General features: G+C 47.4%; 1 protein-coding gene across 1 annotated transcript in view; it reads left to right on the top strand.

Moving 5' to 3' along the window:
- Window positions 1-18017, top strand: part of MYO10 (myosin X) — a 256779-nt gene that overhangs the window by 123532 nt on the left and 115230 nt on the right. The window contains exon 4 of the mRNA XM_052659151.1: window positions 7839-8026. Coding sequence (XP_052515111.1) covers window positions 7839-8026 — 188 coding nt within the window. The remainder of the gene's footprint in view (window positions 1-7838; window positions 8027-18017) is intronic.

The raw sequence follows: 18017 nt of genomic DNA on the forward strand, positions 1-18017 counted from the left end.
GGTCCAGCTCTCACATCTGCACACGACCCCTGGAGAAACTGTAGCTTTGACTACATGGGCCTTCGTCATGATGTCTCTGCTTTGCTGTACTTAAGCCTTCTGAAGCCTTGAATTGGTAGGCAATGTTTTAAAGCAATGAAGGGAGTCTCTCGCAACGTTTTATAGCAATAGGCACTGCAGCTGTTCCCGATTATTAAAATGAGCAAGGAAATGTATTTTTTCGGTGAGTTGTGTGGAACTCTTCTGACTAGAAAAAAATTTTTACGTGCTTCAAAATAGAATATACTTTCTATTTCAGAAAAGCCGTTAAAATGACCAGGCGATTTATTCTCATGAAATTCGGAATCCGGTATGAGGAAAGCAGCACATGGCCCCACCTGGTGTCTGAAAGCTGCATGTACCCTGAGTCCCAAAGTACACGGCGTTCATGGCCGTTTTTGACAGCAATTGCCTTTTTATAGAGTGAGCATGGAAACACAGGCTCTTCACTGAGGCGTTTAACTTTCACTATAGTTCAGTTCAGCTCAGTTCAGTTGCTCAGTCGTGTCCGACTCTTCGCGACGCCATAAATCGCAGCACGCCAGGCCTCCCTGTCCATCACCAACTCCCGGAGTTCACTCAGACTTGCGTTCATCAAGTCAGTGATACCATCCAGCCATCTCATCCTCTGTCGTCCCCTTCTTCTCCTGCCCCCAATCCTTCCCAGCATCAGAGTCTTTTCCAATGAGTCAACTCTTTGCATGAGGTGGCCAAAGGACTGGAGTTTCAGCTTTAGCATCATTCCTTCCAAAGAAATCCCAGGGCTGATCTCCTTCAGAATGGACTGGTTGGATCTCCTTGCAGTCCAAGGTTTTTAAATTCATAGGTCAATCCATTTAATTCTACCAGCTACTAATGTTGTTATCCTTGCTTTACCATTGAGGAAACTGGAGCACCAAGAATTTAAGTAGCTTGAACCAGTGGAACCAGCATTCAAATTCAGACTGTAACATTTAATGACTATAACTCAAATACGAATAAGCACAGCTATGGTATTATTGGGCTTCCCGGGTGGCTCAGTGGTAAAGGATCCAACCATCAGTGCAGGAGATGCCCTTCCAATCCCTAGTGCAGGAAGACCCCCCTGGAGAAGGAATTGACAAGCCACTCCAGTATTCTTGCCTGGGAAATCCCATGGACAGAGGAGCCTGGCGGGCTGCAGTCGACGGGGCCACAAAGAGTCAGACACGGCTGAACGGCAAGGGAGTGGTCCGTGGCACACTCATGGAACGCATGTTTTCTCACCGCTCTTGTGACTTCTGACTGCATTGCATCTGTTGCCTGCCTTGATACTTAACTTATAACTAGGCTGATCTCCTCCCACCTCCACTCCTCAGTCTCCATGTTCACTTCCATGTCAAACTTTCCTTGTTATTCAGCAAATCTCTTATCCATGCAGCCTTTGTTTTAGTGACAAAATAATCCATGCAGGGTGGTATGTTCAAGGTAGTGGGAGAAAAGATAAAGGTGCCTCAGGCTGTAAATATTTTTGCTGATGGACCTCAACCACTACATCTAATGTGAAGAAACCGTTAGGAACTATGACTTTGGTTGCCTTGTTGATTTACACCTTCCTTTGGGAGGGGGGTCCAAAAATATCATTTGGCACCAGTATGGACCTAAACATTGGAGAAGGAAATGGCAGCCCACTCGAGTATTCTTGCCTGGAGAGTCCTATGGACAGAGGAACCTTGCGGGCTGCAGTCCATGGGGTCGCAAGAGTCGGACACGACTGAGCGACTTTGACTTTGACTATGGACACAAACAATGAAGATGAGAAAGTAACTGAAGCTGCCCCCACTTCTGTAACTGTTAGGAGAAAAATTTGTTAGGATGTGGGTGTTCAGTCACCTTTCTGGAGGTGCTCAGACTCTTTTCTCGAATATTCTGTGGGTTGACCCTGAAGATTGTGGGAGCTATGAAGGAGTTTTATGCAGAGGAGTGTCTGTCTTCAGGTGTTCATTTGTCAAGGGTACAGCTAGGATTGAACACACAGGACTTGAGTGGGAAATGAATGAGGAAGGAGACTCGGGGGTAATTGAGCAAGTGTGGTCAGGGTGGTGTGGATGGAGAAAGAGGGGTTGATTGTAGAGTTAAACAACTCCACGTGCTTGGGTGTGGCCAGCATGTGGAGACAGTGCAGGGACTGTGAAGCTGGAAAGTGGGACGATTCCCGTCCTATATGCTCGTGGGTGAGTGGGGAACGGGGGCGTCACCACAGACCTGTGGGAAAGCACCCCCCGATTAGGATCCAGGGTCCTGCCCTTGCTCGCTGGCTCTCTTCCTTCCTCTCTCAGCAGAGGCAGCTCTGTTCCTCTGAACCGTGGCCTCTGGGCTGCCTGTAGGTCAAGGTTTTGTCGCAGCGTGTCTGCGTAGGTCAGTTGTCCTCTGTGCCCCGCGGTCCTGAAACATCAGTCAAGTTGTTTTGCAAACACGTAGAGCTAATTGTGATTTGAAATCTGGTGTCAGGCCTGTTGAGAAATGAATGACTCAGGTCATTAGTGAGGAGGTGAAACTATAAAACGTGTGCTTTCATGTTACAAAAGCCTAACCTACCTCTGGAACTAAGTGGAGGTGCTTACAGTAAGAGGCATTTTGAACCCTCCATGAGGCACGGTTTCCCACAATCTTAAAAAATAGCAGTGAAAAACTGGGTTCTTTCTCCATACCAGCCAAACACGCATTTTACATATGCTTTCCTTTTCTTTTTTTTTTTTTTTTGGAGGTGGGGAGAGATTCAGATGATTGAATTTGGGCTCAGATTCAGACTGGTTTTCTCTTGCCCCCTGTTGGCACAGGGGAGTCCATTGGTTGAATTTATGGGCAGCCACAAAATCTATAAGACAAAGTATTCAAGAGTGGGACAGTCTTCAGACGGGTTGGAATGATTTTTGAGCCAGAGACACTAGCTGGGCGTGAGCTCTAACTGTGTGTTGGGGACCAGGCTCAACTGGGGAAGGTAGGGTAATGTTAGCGGGTCATAGGCATAACCGCCACTGGCATGATCCTTCCCTCCTAGGGGCTGCCTTAGTGCTGACCACCTGCTGTTCGGAGAGCCCCGCTTCCTGCACCTAGAATCTCTGGGGCTTGGGAGGAGGCACGGGTGTGTCTTCTGTAACTGCTACACCATGGACCTTGTTGTCTTTCTGAAAGACCTTAAAACTGCTTCACTGGGCCAAGTGCAATGAATTACTCAAACACAAAACTAGGCATAAGATGTTTTGGAAGTTCTGTCTTCACCTTTACTAACAAACTTAATGTCCTGTGGGTCTCCTGCCCCCATACAGAGTCCACGTCATCTGTGTCAGGGTAAGTGACTTCTTTTGTTTGTTTTTAATTTTACTCATTTATTTAGGCTGTGTCGGGTCTCAGTCGTGGCACACAGGATCTTTCGATGTGGTACATGGACTCTCTCGTTGTGGCACCTGGACTCAGTTGCTCTGCAGCAGGCGGAATCTTAGTTCCCTGACCAGGGATTGAACCCCTTACCCCTGTGTTGGAAGGCAGATTCTTTTTCTTACGTGATGCTGGGGGGCTGGTTCCCCAACCAGGAAAGGGGAGCATGCCTATGAGGTTTTGACTAGTCATCACTTTCAAAAGAAAGCTTGTATTAAAAGGTTATGATGTTTTTCATGTATAAATCAATACTTAAAAAACTCATCTCAGAATTTTATAACCACCTTGCCAGTGTGCTGTGAACGGGAGGCAGGCAGGCAGTGCACGCTCAGTTATACCTGACTCTTTGTGACCCCATGGACTGCACCCCACCAGACTTTCCTGTCCATGGGATTTCCCAGGCAAGAATACTGGAGTGGGTTGCCATTTCCTCCTCCAGGGGATCTTCCTGAACGAGGGACCGAACCTGCATCTCCTGGATATGAACAGGAGTGCCAAAATTTTCACAATTTGGGCATGTTATTCTCTTTTCAGATATGTTAATGATGGGTTACTATTCTAATATTCGTTTAATAGTCAAACTGATGCCCTGAGTGTGGCTTTTCTCTTTTACTTGTAGCTGAGACAGGGGATGGGCAGCACGCCTCCCTATCTGTATAAAGAGGATCTTCACTGATTGTCTTGAGTTCTGCCAAAGTGGGGAGGGGGAAACATGTTTCACAGAAAAATGAAGTCTTGGTATTTCACCAAATAAAAATAATAATAATACAGACAGCTACCAAAAGGGTAGAAACAAGCTTGACATTCTAGACCTACAAGAGGAAGGAGCCAGACTCCTAGAGCCTCAAGCATCACCAACCTGCCTGCCTTCCTCACCTCTGCAACTATAATAAAAGAAGCTGCCAGCACCTGTGGTCCAGCCATCGATGGAAGGTATCTGGCATCCCCCAGGGGACCATGTGATTCTCTGCTTGCCTGTAGAAGTAGGGCACTTTACTTCCCCAGGGAAAAGGCAGCATGCACTCTTCTTTCCAGCCACATCCTTCCCCTGATGCTCTGATGGGGGAAAGGGGGCCCTCTAGAGAGTGCAGGTTTCTGAAGACCTGAAAATTCCCTCCTGAAAGCTCTGCATCTTTTCATTGGTTTTTAATGGAAGTGAAATTTATGTAACAGAAAACTAACCACTTGAAGGTAAAGTCAGTGGCATTGAGTACATCCAGTGTTGTACAACCAGCACCAGAATGTTCTCATCACCCCACTGGAAGCCCGGTGCCTGCAGGCAGTCAGCTCTCAGTCCTTCCTGCCCCCACCCTCCCCTCTGCCCATGGTAACTACCTCCAGTGTTGGTCTGACTTCTGTCACCCAGCGTCATGCTTTCAAGGTTCATCTCCATGGCAGCCCATATCAGTACTTCCTTCCTTAGCACGGCTGAATGATATTCTGCAGTGTGGTCGCACTGCATCTTGTTACCCATCTGTCTGATGGTGGACATTGGGTTGTTTCTACCTTTAGGCTCTTGTGTATGATGCTGCTGTATTTTTGTTGGGAGTACCTGTTTTTAATTCTGTGGGGGTACATACCTAGGAGCGGAACTGTTGGGTCATACACTAATAACTCTTTGACCTTTTCAACCTTGTTTTGGTTTAAAATGTTTCCAAAGCATGCTCTGAACCATCTTGCATTTGAAAGCAGTTACACGGGACACAGGATATTTTGCTTGATGTTCCTGGAAGTCACTGTAAATATAGATGATTACAAATGGCTATCATATGGTACAGATGCACTCAGGATGTTTGAGCTTTCTGTCCAGTGTTTCTTGGTTTTCTTGAACTCTGCTGTGTTAGCACCCCTTGCTAGCAAATGTGAAGAGAAGGCTCTGGATTTAGGTGGCCTGCATTCACGTCTCACCTCTGCCCCTTACTGACTGTGTGACCAAATGCAAAATTTATCACTCTACCTTAATTTGCTCATCTGAAAAATAGGCGCAATAATACCGTGAATCTCCTAGGAGTACTCTGAGTACTTTCAGTCTCAGGCCCTCTGTATTTATTAGTCTGTTCTGACTGCCGTAACAAAAGGCCACGGACTGGCTGGCTGAAACAACAGGACAGTTCTTTTCTCACAGTTCTGGAAGCTCAGCGTTTGAGGTCAGGGTATCAGCAGGGTTGGTTTCTTCTCCTGCGGGCTCCTGCCTTGGCTTGCAAATGGCCACCCTCTTGCTGGGTCGTCATGTGGTCTATCTGTGCACACACATCCGCTGTGTTTCTTTGTGTATCCAGGTTCTCTCTTCTTACAAGGACAAGTTTGGGCTTCCCAGGCGGCCCTAGTGGTAAAGAACCTGACTACCAATGCAGGCTGCAGATGGTGACTGCAGTGATTTGGGAGCCCCAAAAATAAAGTCTCTCACTGTTTCCATTGTTTCTGCATCTATCACTTCATGGCAAATAGATGGGGAAACAGTGGAAACAGTGGCAGACTTTATTTTTTTTGAACTCCAAAATCACTGCAGATGGGGACTGCAGCCATGAAATTAAAAGACGCTTGCTCCTTGGAAGAAAAGCTATGACCAACCTAGACAGCATATTAAAAAGCAGAGATATTACTTTCCAACAAAGGTCCATCGAGTCAAAGCTCTGGTTTTCCCAGTAGCCATGTATGGATGTGAGAGTTGGATGATAAAGAAAGCTGAGCACCGAAGAATTGATGCTTTTGAACTGTGGTGTTGGAGAAGACTCCTGAGAGTCCCTTGAACTGCAAGGAAATCCAACCAGTCAATCCTAAAGGATATCAGTCCTGAATATTCATTGGAAGGACTGGTGCTGAAGCTGAAGCTCCAATACTTTGGCTACTTGATGCAAAGAACTGACTCATCGGAAAAGACCCTGATGCTGGGAAAGATTGAGGGCAGGAGAAGAAGGGGATGACAGAGGATGAGATGGTTGGATGGCATCACCGACTCTATGGACATGAGTTTGAGGAAGTTCCGGGAGTTGGTGATGGACAGGGAGGCCCGGTGGGCTGCAGTCCATGGGGTCGCAAAGAGTAGGCTACTACTGAGCAACTAAACAACCAGTGGAGGAGATGGAGGAGATGTGGGTTCGATCCCTGAGTGTGGAATATAACTGGAGGAGGGTGTGACAACCCACTCCAGTATTCTTGCCTGGAGAATCCCGTGGACAGAGGTGCCTGGCGAGCTGTAGTCCACAGGGTCGCACAGCATCAGACGTGACTAAAGTGACTTAGCACATGCAAGGACAAGTTTTGGGCCCACCTGAACCACCTCATTTTAATTTAGTCATCTTTAAAAGGTCCTGTCTACAGATAGAGTGGCATTCAGGGGTGCTGGGGGTCAGGGCTTCAGTACATGAATTGGAGGAGGGGACAGAGCCCATAGCAGGCTGTCAAGCCTAGGGCTCCACGAACACACGGTGGAAGCAGGCAGGTGAATGGTGGAGGCTGCAGGACCTTAGCGCCGCCCTTCTCATCTGCTGCTCCACTTGTGTCTGAGCCTGGGAACCAGCTACCCAGCTTCATTAGTCTTTCTTCAAGAAGGACGGGCAAGTTAGTCCGTATCCACATGGAGGAGGCATGAAGCGTGAGGCTTTGATAACTCTGTAGCCTGTGTTTTGCTCTTCTGAAGATTTTGCTTAATTTCTGGCCTGGATTTGGTTCCAGAAAAGGGAAAATTGCCAGTCAGCTATTTTTCCAGGTAAGTTACATGGCATTTCATGAGGTGTTTGAGATTACTGGAAGAATACCGAGTGTTTTCACAATGTTCTTGTTACCTCTTAAGTCAAAGATTTATAGCATAAAAGTTAGCTTTTTGACTCTTTTTAAGCATGCAGTACAGTGTACCAAATACCATTGCTGTGTTGTGCAACCATAACCACTATCTACCTCCAGAACTTTCTTACCATGCTGAACAGAAGCCCACTAAACAGTCACCCTCCCTGTCCCCGCCACCCCCCACCCCCCGCCTTCTCTTACTGCTTTAATCCCAGCTTTCCTAACAGCCACCTGATGGGGCCAGGAGGTCCCCGGAGAATTAGGGATTTGGGCTTTGATGTGTCCCCGTCGTCTTTCTGTTGTTTACTTGCAGCCCTCTTTGAGGTGGCTTCATTCTTTTGCACAAGATTTGTCCCCAGAAGTACAGGGAAAAGTGTGAGTGGGGGGTCAGGAGTCCCTGATCCCTTTAACATGCACTCAGTGGATTCTGTTTAGGCTCAGACAGTGGCCCCAGTGAGAGGTGGCATCTCTTCTCCTCTTAGTGTGGAGCCGCCTTGAGCTGCTTCTGTCTCCACCCCAGGGCGGGTGGAAGTGAGATCCCGTGCCAGGTGCCCCCTTCTCCTCCTCGAGTGCCACCTGTAACCCGAGTTCCTGTCTCCTCGCCCCCTGCCCTGCAGACCTACATCGGCTCCATCATCGCCTCCGTGAACCCCTACAAGACCATCGCGGGCCTGTACTCGAGGGATGCCGTGGATCGCTACAGCAGGTGCCACCTGGGCGAGCTGCCCCCCCACGTCTTCGCCATCGCCAACGAGTGCTATCGCTGCCTGTGGAAGCGCCACGACAACCAGTGCGTGCTCATCAGGTAACCAGCCAGCCCCCAAAACACAGAGCCCGCCTCCGAGCACGTCAACCCCCAGGTTTCCCAGCCAGAGTTTTCCGTTTTGAATAGCCCAACAGCTACAGCTTTGGAAAGAAACTGAGGACTTGATAAAAAAGCAGGATGTACCGTGTTTGCTGGCTCTTGTCCTCAGTGTGATTTCTCCATTTCGGTTCTTTGTTTTATTTACCTAGTTATTCTTTGGTTTGTTCCAATGATCAGGCATCATCCTTCTGTTGACTTACGGAAGCATTGCCTAGTACTTTCAAATTTAAAATATTTTCTGTATTCTAGAGTGCTCGTTAGAATGCTTGCTTGTTTGAGCAAGGTTTTTTTTTTTTGCCAGTATCAGATTACCCTAGAATCTCCCAAATTTAAGGATTTTTAAGGAATTTAATAATTGGATGTTCCTAAAGTTGAGCTTTGAATTAGCCACAGAAGAGGGACTTACTCTGTTATATGTTGAGGGAATGATAGAAAGGCATAATGATTTCCATTAATTTGGGGGCGAGGTGAGGAAAAAGGGTCTTGCCATCTATTTTAGCCAAGTTTTACTCATTTATTAAAATAAACTACCAGATGCCTCACTCTCAAAACACTTATTACTAGGAACTACCTACAAAAATCATACGTACTTTTTATTGAATAATAATTCAAATTGCCCTTATCACCTAATTTCTAGTGACATCCTGTTGGCTTATATTATTTATATTGGGATCATGTTCTAGAGAAGGAAATGGCTGCCCGCTCCAGTATTCTTGCCTGGAGAATCCCATGGACAGAGGAGCCTGGCGGGCTATATTCCATGGTACTGCAGAGTGAGACACGACTGAGCGACTGAACACTACACACACACTCACACACACTCACACACACACACTCACACACACACACGTGTCTTAGTGGTGATCAGAACACTCCTGGATGAGATCAAGAGCAGACATGTTGAGTGCCCTGGAATATCCAAGCACTTCGTCCAGGCACTCGTTCATGGAGCTCGGCTGTTGCTAAGACCCGACTGGATTACTAAAACTGCTGATGGGACTGGAAAGCCATCAGAAACAGAGGTCAAGATCTTCTTTCCAAGCTTGTGGCAAAATGATTGTTATTATTTCAAGGGGAGAAGAAAAGGTGTTTGGAATTAGAGAGGACATCATATCAGGACCCCACTCCCTGATTTCTGATCCAGTGGAAGTGAGGCTCGGGAGACAGGTGGAGAGCCATGTGTCAGCTTTAGACTCCCAGCCCCAAATTGCAGACAGACAGACCCCCTGGTCAGGGTTCAGGCAGGTCACTGGTGGCCGTGATCAGTGTCGAAACCAGTCCCCAGATGGTGAGGAGCTGACCAGCCCTTCTGCCCACCCAGTTCACCTGTCTAGGAAACTACCGCTGCTCTTTTGCGGAGGGAGTCAGGAGCAGATGTACCAGAGGAGAGTCCTCCTCGAAACTCCAGGAAAGAGAAAGGAGGCCATTTGGGAGGTCCTCACACTGTCCCCCAACATCCCAGCTTCCCAGGTGGCTCAGTGGCAAAGAATCCGCCTGCCAGTGCAAGAGAGGCAGGAGATGTGGGTCGGGAGGATCCCCTGGAGGAGGAGATGGCACCCCACTCCAGTATTCTTGCCTGGACAATTCCATGGACAGAGGAGCCTGATGGGCCACAGTCCATGGGGTCGCAAGGAGCCTGACACAGCTGAGCACGCACAGGCACATTGTCCCACATGGTATCTGACGGATGATGGGTGATAGATAATGACCAGCATTTCCAAAGGGTTTCAACACTGTGCCAAGAACTTTCCCTGCATCAGCTCATTGAAGACTTCCAGCAGCCCTTTGACGCGGATGCTCCGCAAGTGCCGCGTACAGGGCTGTGTGTTTCTTCTTGGCAGTGTTTACCCGTTACTCTTGTTCATGGATCCTTCATTTGCAATAAATCAGAATTATGTGAATGTGGAGGATAGAACAATGCATTTCTCCTTCATCTTTTCTCTCCCTGCTTCTTCCATCAGTTACTTCCTTTAAGGAAAGGGAAAGACCTGGGCAGATACATTCTCTTTTCTTACCTTAACAATGCTCACTCAACAGGTTGTGGAAACAACTTGGATAGAGGGACTGTCCGTTAATCCAGTTAAGTAAATATGAATCCTTGTAACTTGCAGTTAATAAAAAATAAAGCTAACACTTGGTATAAACACAGCATTTGAGAGTCACCTTCCCAATGAATTGACTTGCCTTCTGATTGTGGGCTCTTTGATATAGTTTCATGAAAGTTGAAAGTGAAGTTTAGAAGTTAGAATTTAAGATCACTGTTTCAGCATACAGAATAAAATAAGATTACAGAATATAATTTGATAAGATTAACAGAGAGTTTAAGAACATCAAGCTGGTTTCCGCACTTAGGTACCTAAATATTTGCCATCGATAATTGGCTGTGTTTATTACTTTCAGTGGAAAAAGTGAGGGCATGACTCATATATCACTTGCTAGACAGAGCAGTTAGGGAAGAAAGTGAAAAATCAAATGAGATCATTGTGCATATATATGTGTGTGTAATAAAAACGGAAAGGGGTTAGCATGTTCCTGCCAAAGACTGTGGTATTTAAAAATAAAATCAGGGGTAGCCGGGAGGGAGAGGGGACCCCAAACAGAAAGCTCTCATTGTGTAATTCTGACGTGAAGAGTATTTAAATTAAATCAGGAAACGGCATTTTTAAGAATAGATTTCTTATTAAAATGTGTTTTGATTTTTAATAGACCACTCCAGCAGGATTTTTTTGTTTAAGTGGGACTTGGGGCTGTGGGAATTAAGAGAAAATTGAGTGTAAAAATAAAAACTGTAGGGCACAGTAGCCCATTTAGATTTCCTCGGGTGTGATCTGCCCCCTGGTGGCTACAACATGTTACTACTTTGAAAACTTTCAGGCTAATTACCTATGAAACTAAGAAAACAAGCCTATTTGGATTTAGGCAGGGACCTCATAGATCATTTTCTTCTCTCACTTTATGGGCCTCTGTTACTCCCAGTCTCCGGGATTCTAGTCCAAGTCTTTATTGTTTGTCTCACTTTAAAGAGTTTACCTCCCTTAATGCAAAGAGCTGACTCATTGGAAAAGACCTTGATGCTGGGAAAGATTGAGGGTAGGAGGAGAAGGGGACGACGGAGGATAAGATGGTTGGATGGCATCACTGACTCAATGGACATGGGTTTGGGTGGACTCCGGAAGTTGGTGATGGACAGGGAGGCCTGGCGTGCTACAGTTCATGGAGTTGCAAAGAGTCAGACATGACTGAGTGACTGAATTGAACTGAACCTCCGTTAAGCTCTAGTTTTATTTTACTTGATTATGTACATGTAAGCCAATGCTTGCACTATTATAATTTCTAAAATATGTGTTTAAAACCCCCATGAGCCTTTTAATCTAACAGGGTGGGCATTTGATCTTGGTTGGTCTAGTACATTTCAGGTTAACTTCAGTTTGGGGCAAGCAGAGTTTAGTCTGTTTAGTCTCCTGTGATCTTTTCTGGATATGTGACCTTTTAATGTCAAGTCCTGTGGTTAATTCATCTGTGCAACTCAGGGCCCAGGACAGTGCCTGATGGAGGGGTCAGCATCCAACATCCGTCAATCAAAGGATGGATGGTCGGAGCAGCTGTTGGTTTAGGACCTCTGCTTGCTTTGCGAAGTTTCGATTTTCCAAAACAGTAGTGATTTCTTCTTAACAGAAGAAGAAATCTATAATGCAGGAGCTGTGTGTTCGATCCCTGAGTCAGAAATAACCCCCCGGAGAAGGAAATGGCAGCCCACTCCAGTGTTCTCGCCTGGAAAATCCCATGGACAGAAGAGCCTGGCCTGCTACAGACCTTGGGGTTGCGAAAGAGCTAGACACAACTTAGTGACTACACAACATCATGTCTTTTATCTTCTGGAATAATACTTGGGTTCTCAGGCTTTTTTAAAATTTTTATTCTAGTGGTATATTTAGAAATCATTGAATTGGAATAGTGGACAAAGCTTGCATTCCTGGATTAAAAAGTCTACCCGGAATAAGGCATGGGGCATGCCTCAAGCTCATATCATATGGAAGGTTACCTTGTTAGGCTTTTAGGATTTAAAAAAAACAAAAATACCCAACCACTGTCCTTTACAAACTTCTGCTCTGATGTAAACATGTAATTTCAGTACAGTCTGCCAGTGCTGTCTGAGAAATGTGTACCTGGCTGCTCAGAGAAGATGACAGTAGATGCTCAGGAAGGACCTGAGAAAATATATCACAGAGGAAGGGCCGTGTGGCTATGTGCCCAAGAGTCTGCGGGAACACGGTGGGCGCAGAGTGGGGGAAGGGCCCAGAAGCGTTTGAAAGAGTTGGAAGAACAAGTGCAGGTTGCTCAGTTGTGTCTGACTCTCTGCAACCGCTTGGACTGTACAGTCCATGGAATTCCCCAGGCCAGAATACTGGAGTGGGTAGCCTTTGCCTTCTCCAGGAGATCTTCCCAAACCAGGGATCAAACCCAGGTCTCCCACATTGCAGGCAGATTCTTTACCAGCTGAGCCACCAGGGAAGCCCTGGAGGAACGAGGATCATTAGCAAGTGGAAAGCATGCCTGTAAAGTGTGGGATTTGCTAAGGACATGTAGGAACCAGGCTTGGTTGGAAAGGCAAAGATGGTGCACGGCTGTTCGTTGAGAAAGACAAGACGTTGTGGGGAAGCTGAGGCTGGGAGCTGTGGAGTGGCTTGCCAAGGAGACCGTGAACTTTTTTCTCCTTGTGTTGGTTTCAGAGCAGAGTCCTACTTCCTGCTGCACGGTCATACCTTAAGGGCTTTGTCCTGCTTGCTAAGACCTGCCGACTGTATCTTCTAGGCAGTAGAGAAGTGTCCAAAGTCTTCTTGGTTAGCAGTGGAGTGATCTGTGTGTGTTCCGAGAAAATCACACGGATCAAGACAGTTTGATTCACAGGATGGAGAATGGTTGTCAGGTGTCCGCAGAGGTAGCCTCTCAGTTCAGTTCAGTTGCTCAGTCATGTCCAACTCTTTGCTGCCCCATGAACTGCAGCACGCCAGGCCTCCCTGTCCATCGCCAACTGCTGGAATCCACCCAAACCCATGTCCATTGAGTTGGTAGTGCCATCCAACCATCTCATCCTCTGTCATCCCCTTCTCCTCCTGCCCTCAATCTTTCCCAGCATCAGGGCCTTTTCAAATGGGTCAGCTCTTTGCATCAGGTGGCCAAAGTATTGGAGTTTCAGCTTCAACATCTAGAGATAACATCTAGAGACAGCCTCTAGATGGTCATATTTTCTCTAAAGAGGACATTTTTTGGCCCAGTGAGCAAGATCATTTCTGTTACAACTACTCGGCTCTGCCCTTAGAGTGTGGAAGTGCTTGCAGACAGAGCATGTGTGAAATGCCAGGCTGTGTTCCAATAAAACTTTTATTTATAAAACCAGAAGGGCAGATCTGGGGGCCGCAGTTGGCCAACACGTGCGCTGGAGGGGAGACTCCGGGTGGATAAAGGGCCCTGTTCACAGCAGAGGCGCTTTCCTTCAGGTGTGTTTTGATCCCTCCTCCCTGATTTCCTGGGGACTTCTCCACCTTTGAGCCTCCCTGCCGCTGGTTCTTGGATCTCTCCTTTTCTACTGGACCATTGGCTTTATCACCCAACAATTTCTAGTATCTTTTACAGGTTTCTTGAACTTCTTTGCCTGGGGACTCAGACAGTAAATAATGTGCCTGCAATGCAGGAGACCTGGGCTCGATCCCTGGGTCAGGAAGATCCCCTGGAGAGAAGGGAATGGCAGCCTACTCCAGTATTCTTGCCTGGGGAATCCCGTGGAGAGAGGAGCCTGGCGGGCTACAGTCCATGGGTTCACAAAGAGTCAGACATGACTGAGCGACTAACACAGTTACTTATTTTCTTTATTTGTGAAATGAGAAAAGATAAAACAAGATTGTCTTTGACGCCACAGCCCCTTCCACACACTGCCCCGCCCTCCTCCAAGCTCCTCCACCGTTCTGGACTCTTCCTTGTTTTCTTGGCTCATCTTCCTCAGGTTCTACCAGCCTGCCTTTCCTTCTGTGGGTCTCCCTGCCTCCCCAGACTTCAGGGCTGCCCTGCCAGCTTCTCCGCTGTGTCCCACCCATGTGTCCAGCACCCCCAGGGCATCGTCACGGAGGCCTCTTCTGTGCACCTCCTCAGTTCACCCCGATTTCCTCCCAGAAAATCGGTGTTCCTCCTGTCATGCTTCTTGTTCTTAGCAAGGTCTCAAGCCAGAGATCAGGACATTAATCTTGGATCTGTGAGGCACCCCGCCCCCAACATGAAGGTCAGATTACCTTCGGTCAACTGTACCGATCTCATATATACAGTTCAGTGATTATTGACAAAGACGCCCAGCTGTGCTACCAGCGTCCAGGTCATCACACTGGCTGGGAAACTCTCTGGACTCTCCTTCATTCCCCCACCTTCCTGTCACCGAGCACCCAGACTAGGACCCCAGCCATCCCCTCCCTCCTCTGGGGACCTCTGGCTTTCCCCTCTGCTCCCCCCTCCTTATCCTCTGCCCTCGTTCCCCGACTTCCTTTCTCATATCTCTCCATCCATCCTCAATCCATTCTCCACACCGAGTGATTCGTTAGAACCCTGAACCTGATCACGACATCCTTCTGCTTAAAAAGTATTCTTGAAACTTTCCATTCTGCCTACAGAATTCTCAGAACTTCTAATATGGTCCCCCAGGCCCCATATCAGTGCCGTAGTTATTTTTCTTTTCCTTTTTTTAACTTTTCACTATTTATAAAGGTTTTATTTATTTATTTTTTTAACAGCATCAACTCATTTTGGCTTATCTGGCCACGCATGTTTTCTCTGAAGCCCATGTTTGTCTTTGTGGTCACGTTGGCGCCCAGGGTTACGACTGTAATCGTCTCGGGCTAATGGGACAAATGCAGGACTGGATATGCCAGTGATGTGTTCGCTGTCAGTGAAGGGGAATTAACAGCGTGATTGCTGTGCGAGTGACTGTTTTATCGAGGCTGGAATAGAGGAGCTAAGGTGGAATACATGACTCATCTCAGCACCTGTGGTCAAAGAGGCCGCCAGGCTCACGGGGAAGCAGTGGGCAGTCATGGTTCAAAGAGCGCTTCTGTTTTAGCAAAGCAACATTAACCAGGGGGTTAAGGTAGTCTTGTTAATCTAGATTTTATAGGTATTATAGTTCAGGAGTCTAACATTTATTTTGGCTTCATAGTTCTGTGGTGCAGTAAGCAAAGCAGGATATACATAGTTACATCCTTCGAATGCCATAATATAGATGCTGTGTATTGCATAGCATGTGTTATCAGGTTCCCCAAGTAAGTAACTCATTTCTGTCGCTGTCCACCACCAAACAGCATCAGATCCCACAAGTTAACAGCTTGGTCCTCCGAGACTGCCTCCCCCTCCATGTCAGATGCTGGTCATGTGGTCACCTGTGCTTCTGACCCAGCAGCTCTAGGTTGGAGCTTCCGATGACCCCCTCCTTGGGTTTGATTAATTTGCTAGAGCAAAAAAAAAATTGTTTTTCTAGAGCAGCTCACAGAACTCAAACCTTTTAGTTACTCGATTATCAGTTACAGTAAGTCCCTTATGTAGGAATGAATTCTGTTCCGAGAGCACGTTCGTTAAGTCCAATTAAGTCCAATTGGACTAAAGTCTAGTTTAAGTCCAACAGAGTTAGCCTAGGTATGCAACTAATGCAATCAGCTATATAATGTGTGCACGCACGCTAAGGCGCTTCAGTTGTGTCCAACTTTGCAACCCTGTGGACTGTAACCCTCCAGGCTCCTCTGTCTGCAGGATTCTCCAGGCAAGAATACTGGAGTGAGTTGCCAAGCCCACTTCCCAGGGGATCTTCCTGACCCAGGGATCGGAACTGCATCTCTTATGTCTCCTGCATAGACAGGCAGATCCTTGACCCCTAGCACCACCTGGTTAGCACATGCGCACACACACCCATGCACACACACCCCCCCCAACTCACACAGTCAGCTATGTAGTACTGTCTTGTAATATACATGAAAAACCACAGCAAAGAAACACATGAATGTGTACAGTACTTTGAGAAGTACAGTGGTGCAGTACAACAGCTGGCAAACGGGCACGTTTGCAGCTTTGAAGTTTCGTGGAGGGGGAGGGATTCACTGTATTATAGAAGGATGTGTTTAACTCAGGAACAGCAGATGGAAGAGGGGATGCCCAGCAGAGTATGGGGAAAGGGGAGGAGTTCCCACCCCTTCTCGGGAGCCATTCTCCACCTCCGCGTGTGCCCCAGCCCAGATCCTCTCCAAACCCATCCTTTTGGATTTTATGGAGGATTCATTCCATAGTGTGATGTATTGACTAACCCATTAGCCATGAAAGTCCATCACCAGCCTCTCCCCCTCCCTCCTATGGAAAAGAACCAGTTCCATACCTGCCCGGAAAACAGTGGCCTCTCAGTGGGACCCAGCACACGCTTTCTTTCCCCATGGCTCTGCGGGCATCTGCCCCTCCCTCAAGGCTCCAAACCCTCCCCTCCCCATCCTTCAGGTTTCCCCCAGCTCACTTTTGTGCGTGTCTCTGCATTTCAGTCCAAATGTCATTTCCTGGGAAAGGTCTTTGCTGAACCTTTACTCCACCTAAATTATGCCTCCTCCTGTCTCCTGAGGTTCATACTTGACAGCATTAGCCATAATTTGTGGCTCTTTATCTCCTGCTGCTGCTGGGTCATAAATACCATCCGTGGCCGTTTGTCTCCAGACTGTCTTCCCAGCCCTTAGTGCAGCCTGCTGCGTCATGGCCCCGTGGATACTTCAGGAGGGAAGAAGTCCCTGCAGAGATGCTCTTTGTCCACTGCTTCAAAGGTGGTGTTTTGTGACCCTCGGTAAATGGGGAATGGGCTTCCCAGGTGGTGCTTGTGGTAAATAACCCGCCTGCCAATGCAGGAGACCTAAAGAGATGCTAGTTCGATCCCTGGGTTGGGAAGATCCCCTGGAGGAGGGTGCATGGCAACCCGTTCCAGTATTCTTGACTGGAGAACCCCAAGGACAGAGGAGTCTGGCAGGCTATGGTCCATAGGATAACAAAGAGTCAGACACGACTGAAGCGACTTAGCACACAGCACAGTCACCGGCAGGGGTGGGGAGGGGAGGAGGACGAGGAGGGTAAGACAGAAGTGAGTCCTGGTACCTTGATGCTAATGTCTGGGGACATCTGGCATATTTCTGAGTTTTGACAATTTGTGAGTCATTTATATTTATTCTTTGCCTTGTTCATGGCGCACTTCCCCAGCCCGCTATATATGTCCCCTTTGTAACCTGGTGCAGTCCTATCTGAATTATGTGAAAAGGCTTTTGAGAATAGTTGTTCCCAGCCTTGACTTCTTAGTAGAATCACTTGGAAATTTGTTTAAAAAAAAATTACTGATTAAGTTCTATCCTTACAGGTTCGAATTAGGAACACAGCAGGTAATTCTCATGCACAGCCAAGTTTGAGAATTACTGTTGCACAAATCTGAGTTCCTTTTTTAAGTTTTACTTTACGGATCAATGATGAGCCTAAATAGGTTCCGTGCTGTGTTAAGTCACATCAGTTGTGTCCGACTCTTTGTGACCCCATGGACTGTAGCCCACCAGGCTCCTCTGCCCATGGGATTCCCCAGGCAAGAATACTGGAGTGGGTTGCCATGCCCTCCTCCGTGGGATCTTCCCGACCCAGGAACTGAATCCCCATCTCTTATGTCTCCTGCATTGGCAGGCGGGTTCTTTGCCTCTATTGCCACCGGGGAACCAGTACCATTTTTCGAGGTGGGAGTGGATTGGGGCTGACGTACGTGCACTGCCATGTGTAAAAAGACAGCTAGTGGGAACCTTCCTGTAGCACGGGGAGCTCAGCTCCGTGCTCTGTGATGACCTAAAGGGATAGGGCGGGGTAGGAGTGAGACGGATGGCCAAGAGGGAGGGGG

Source organism: Budorcas taxicolor, chromosome 20 (assembly GCF_023091745.1).
Source record: "Budorcas taxicolor isolate Tak-1 chromosome 20, Takin1.1, whole genome shotgun sequence".
Taxonomy (NCBI): Eukaryota; Metazoa; Chordata; class Mammalia; order Artiodactyla; family Bovidae; genus Budorcas; species Budorcas taxicolor.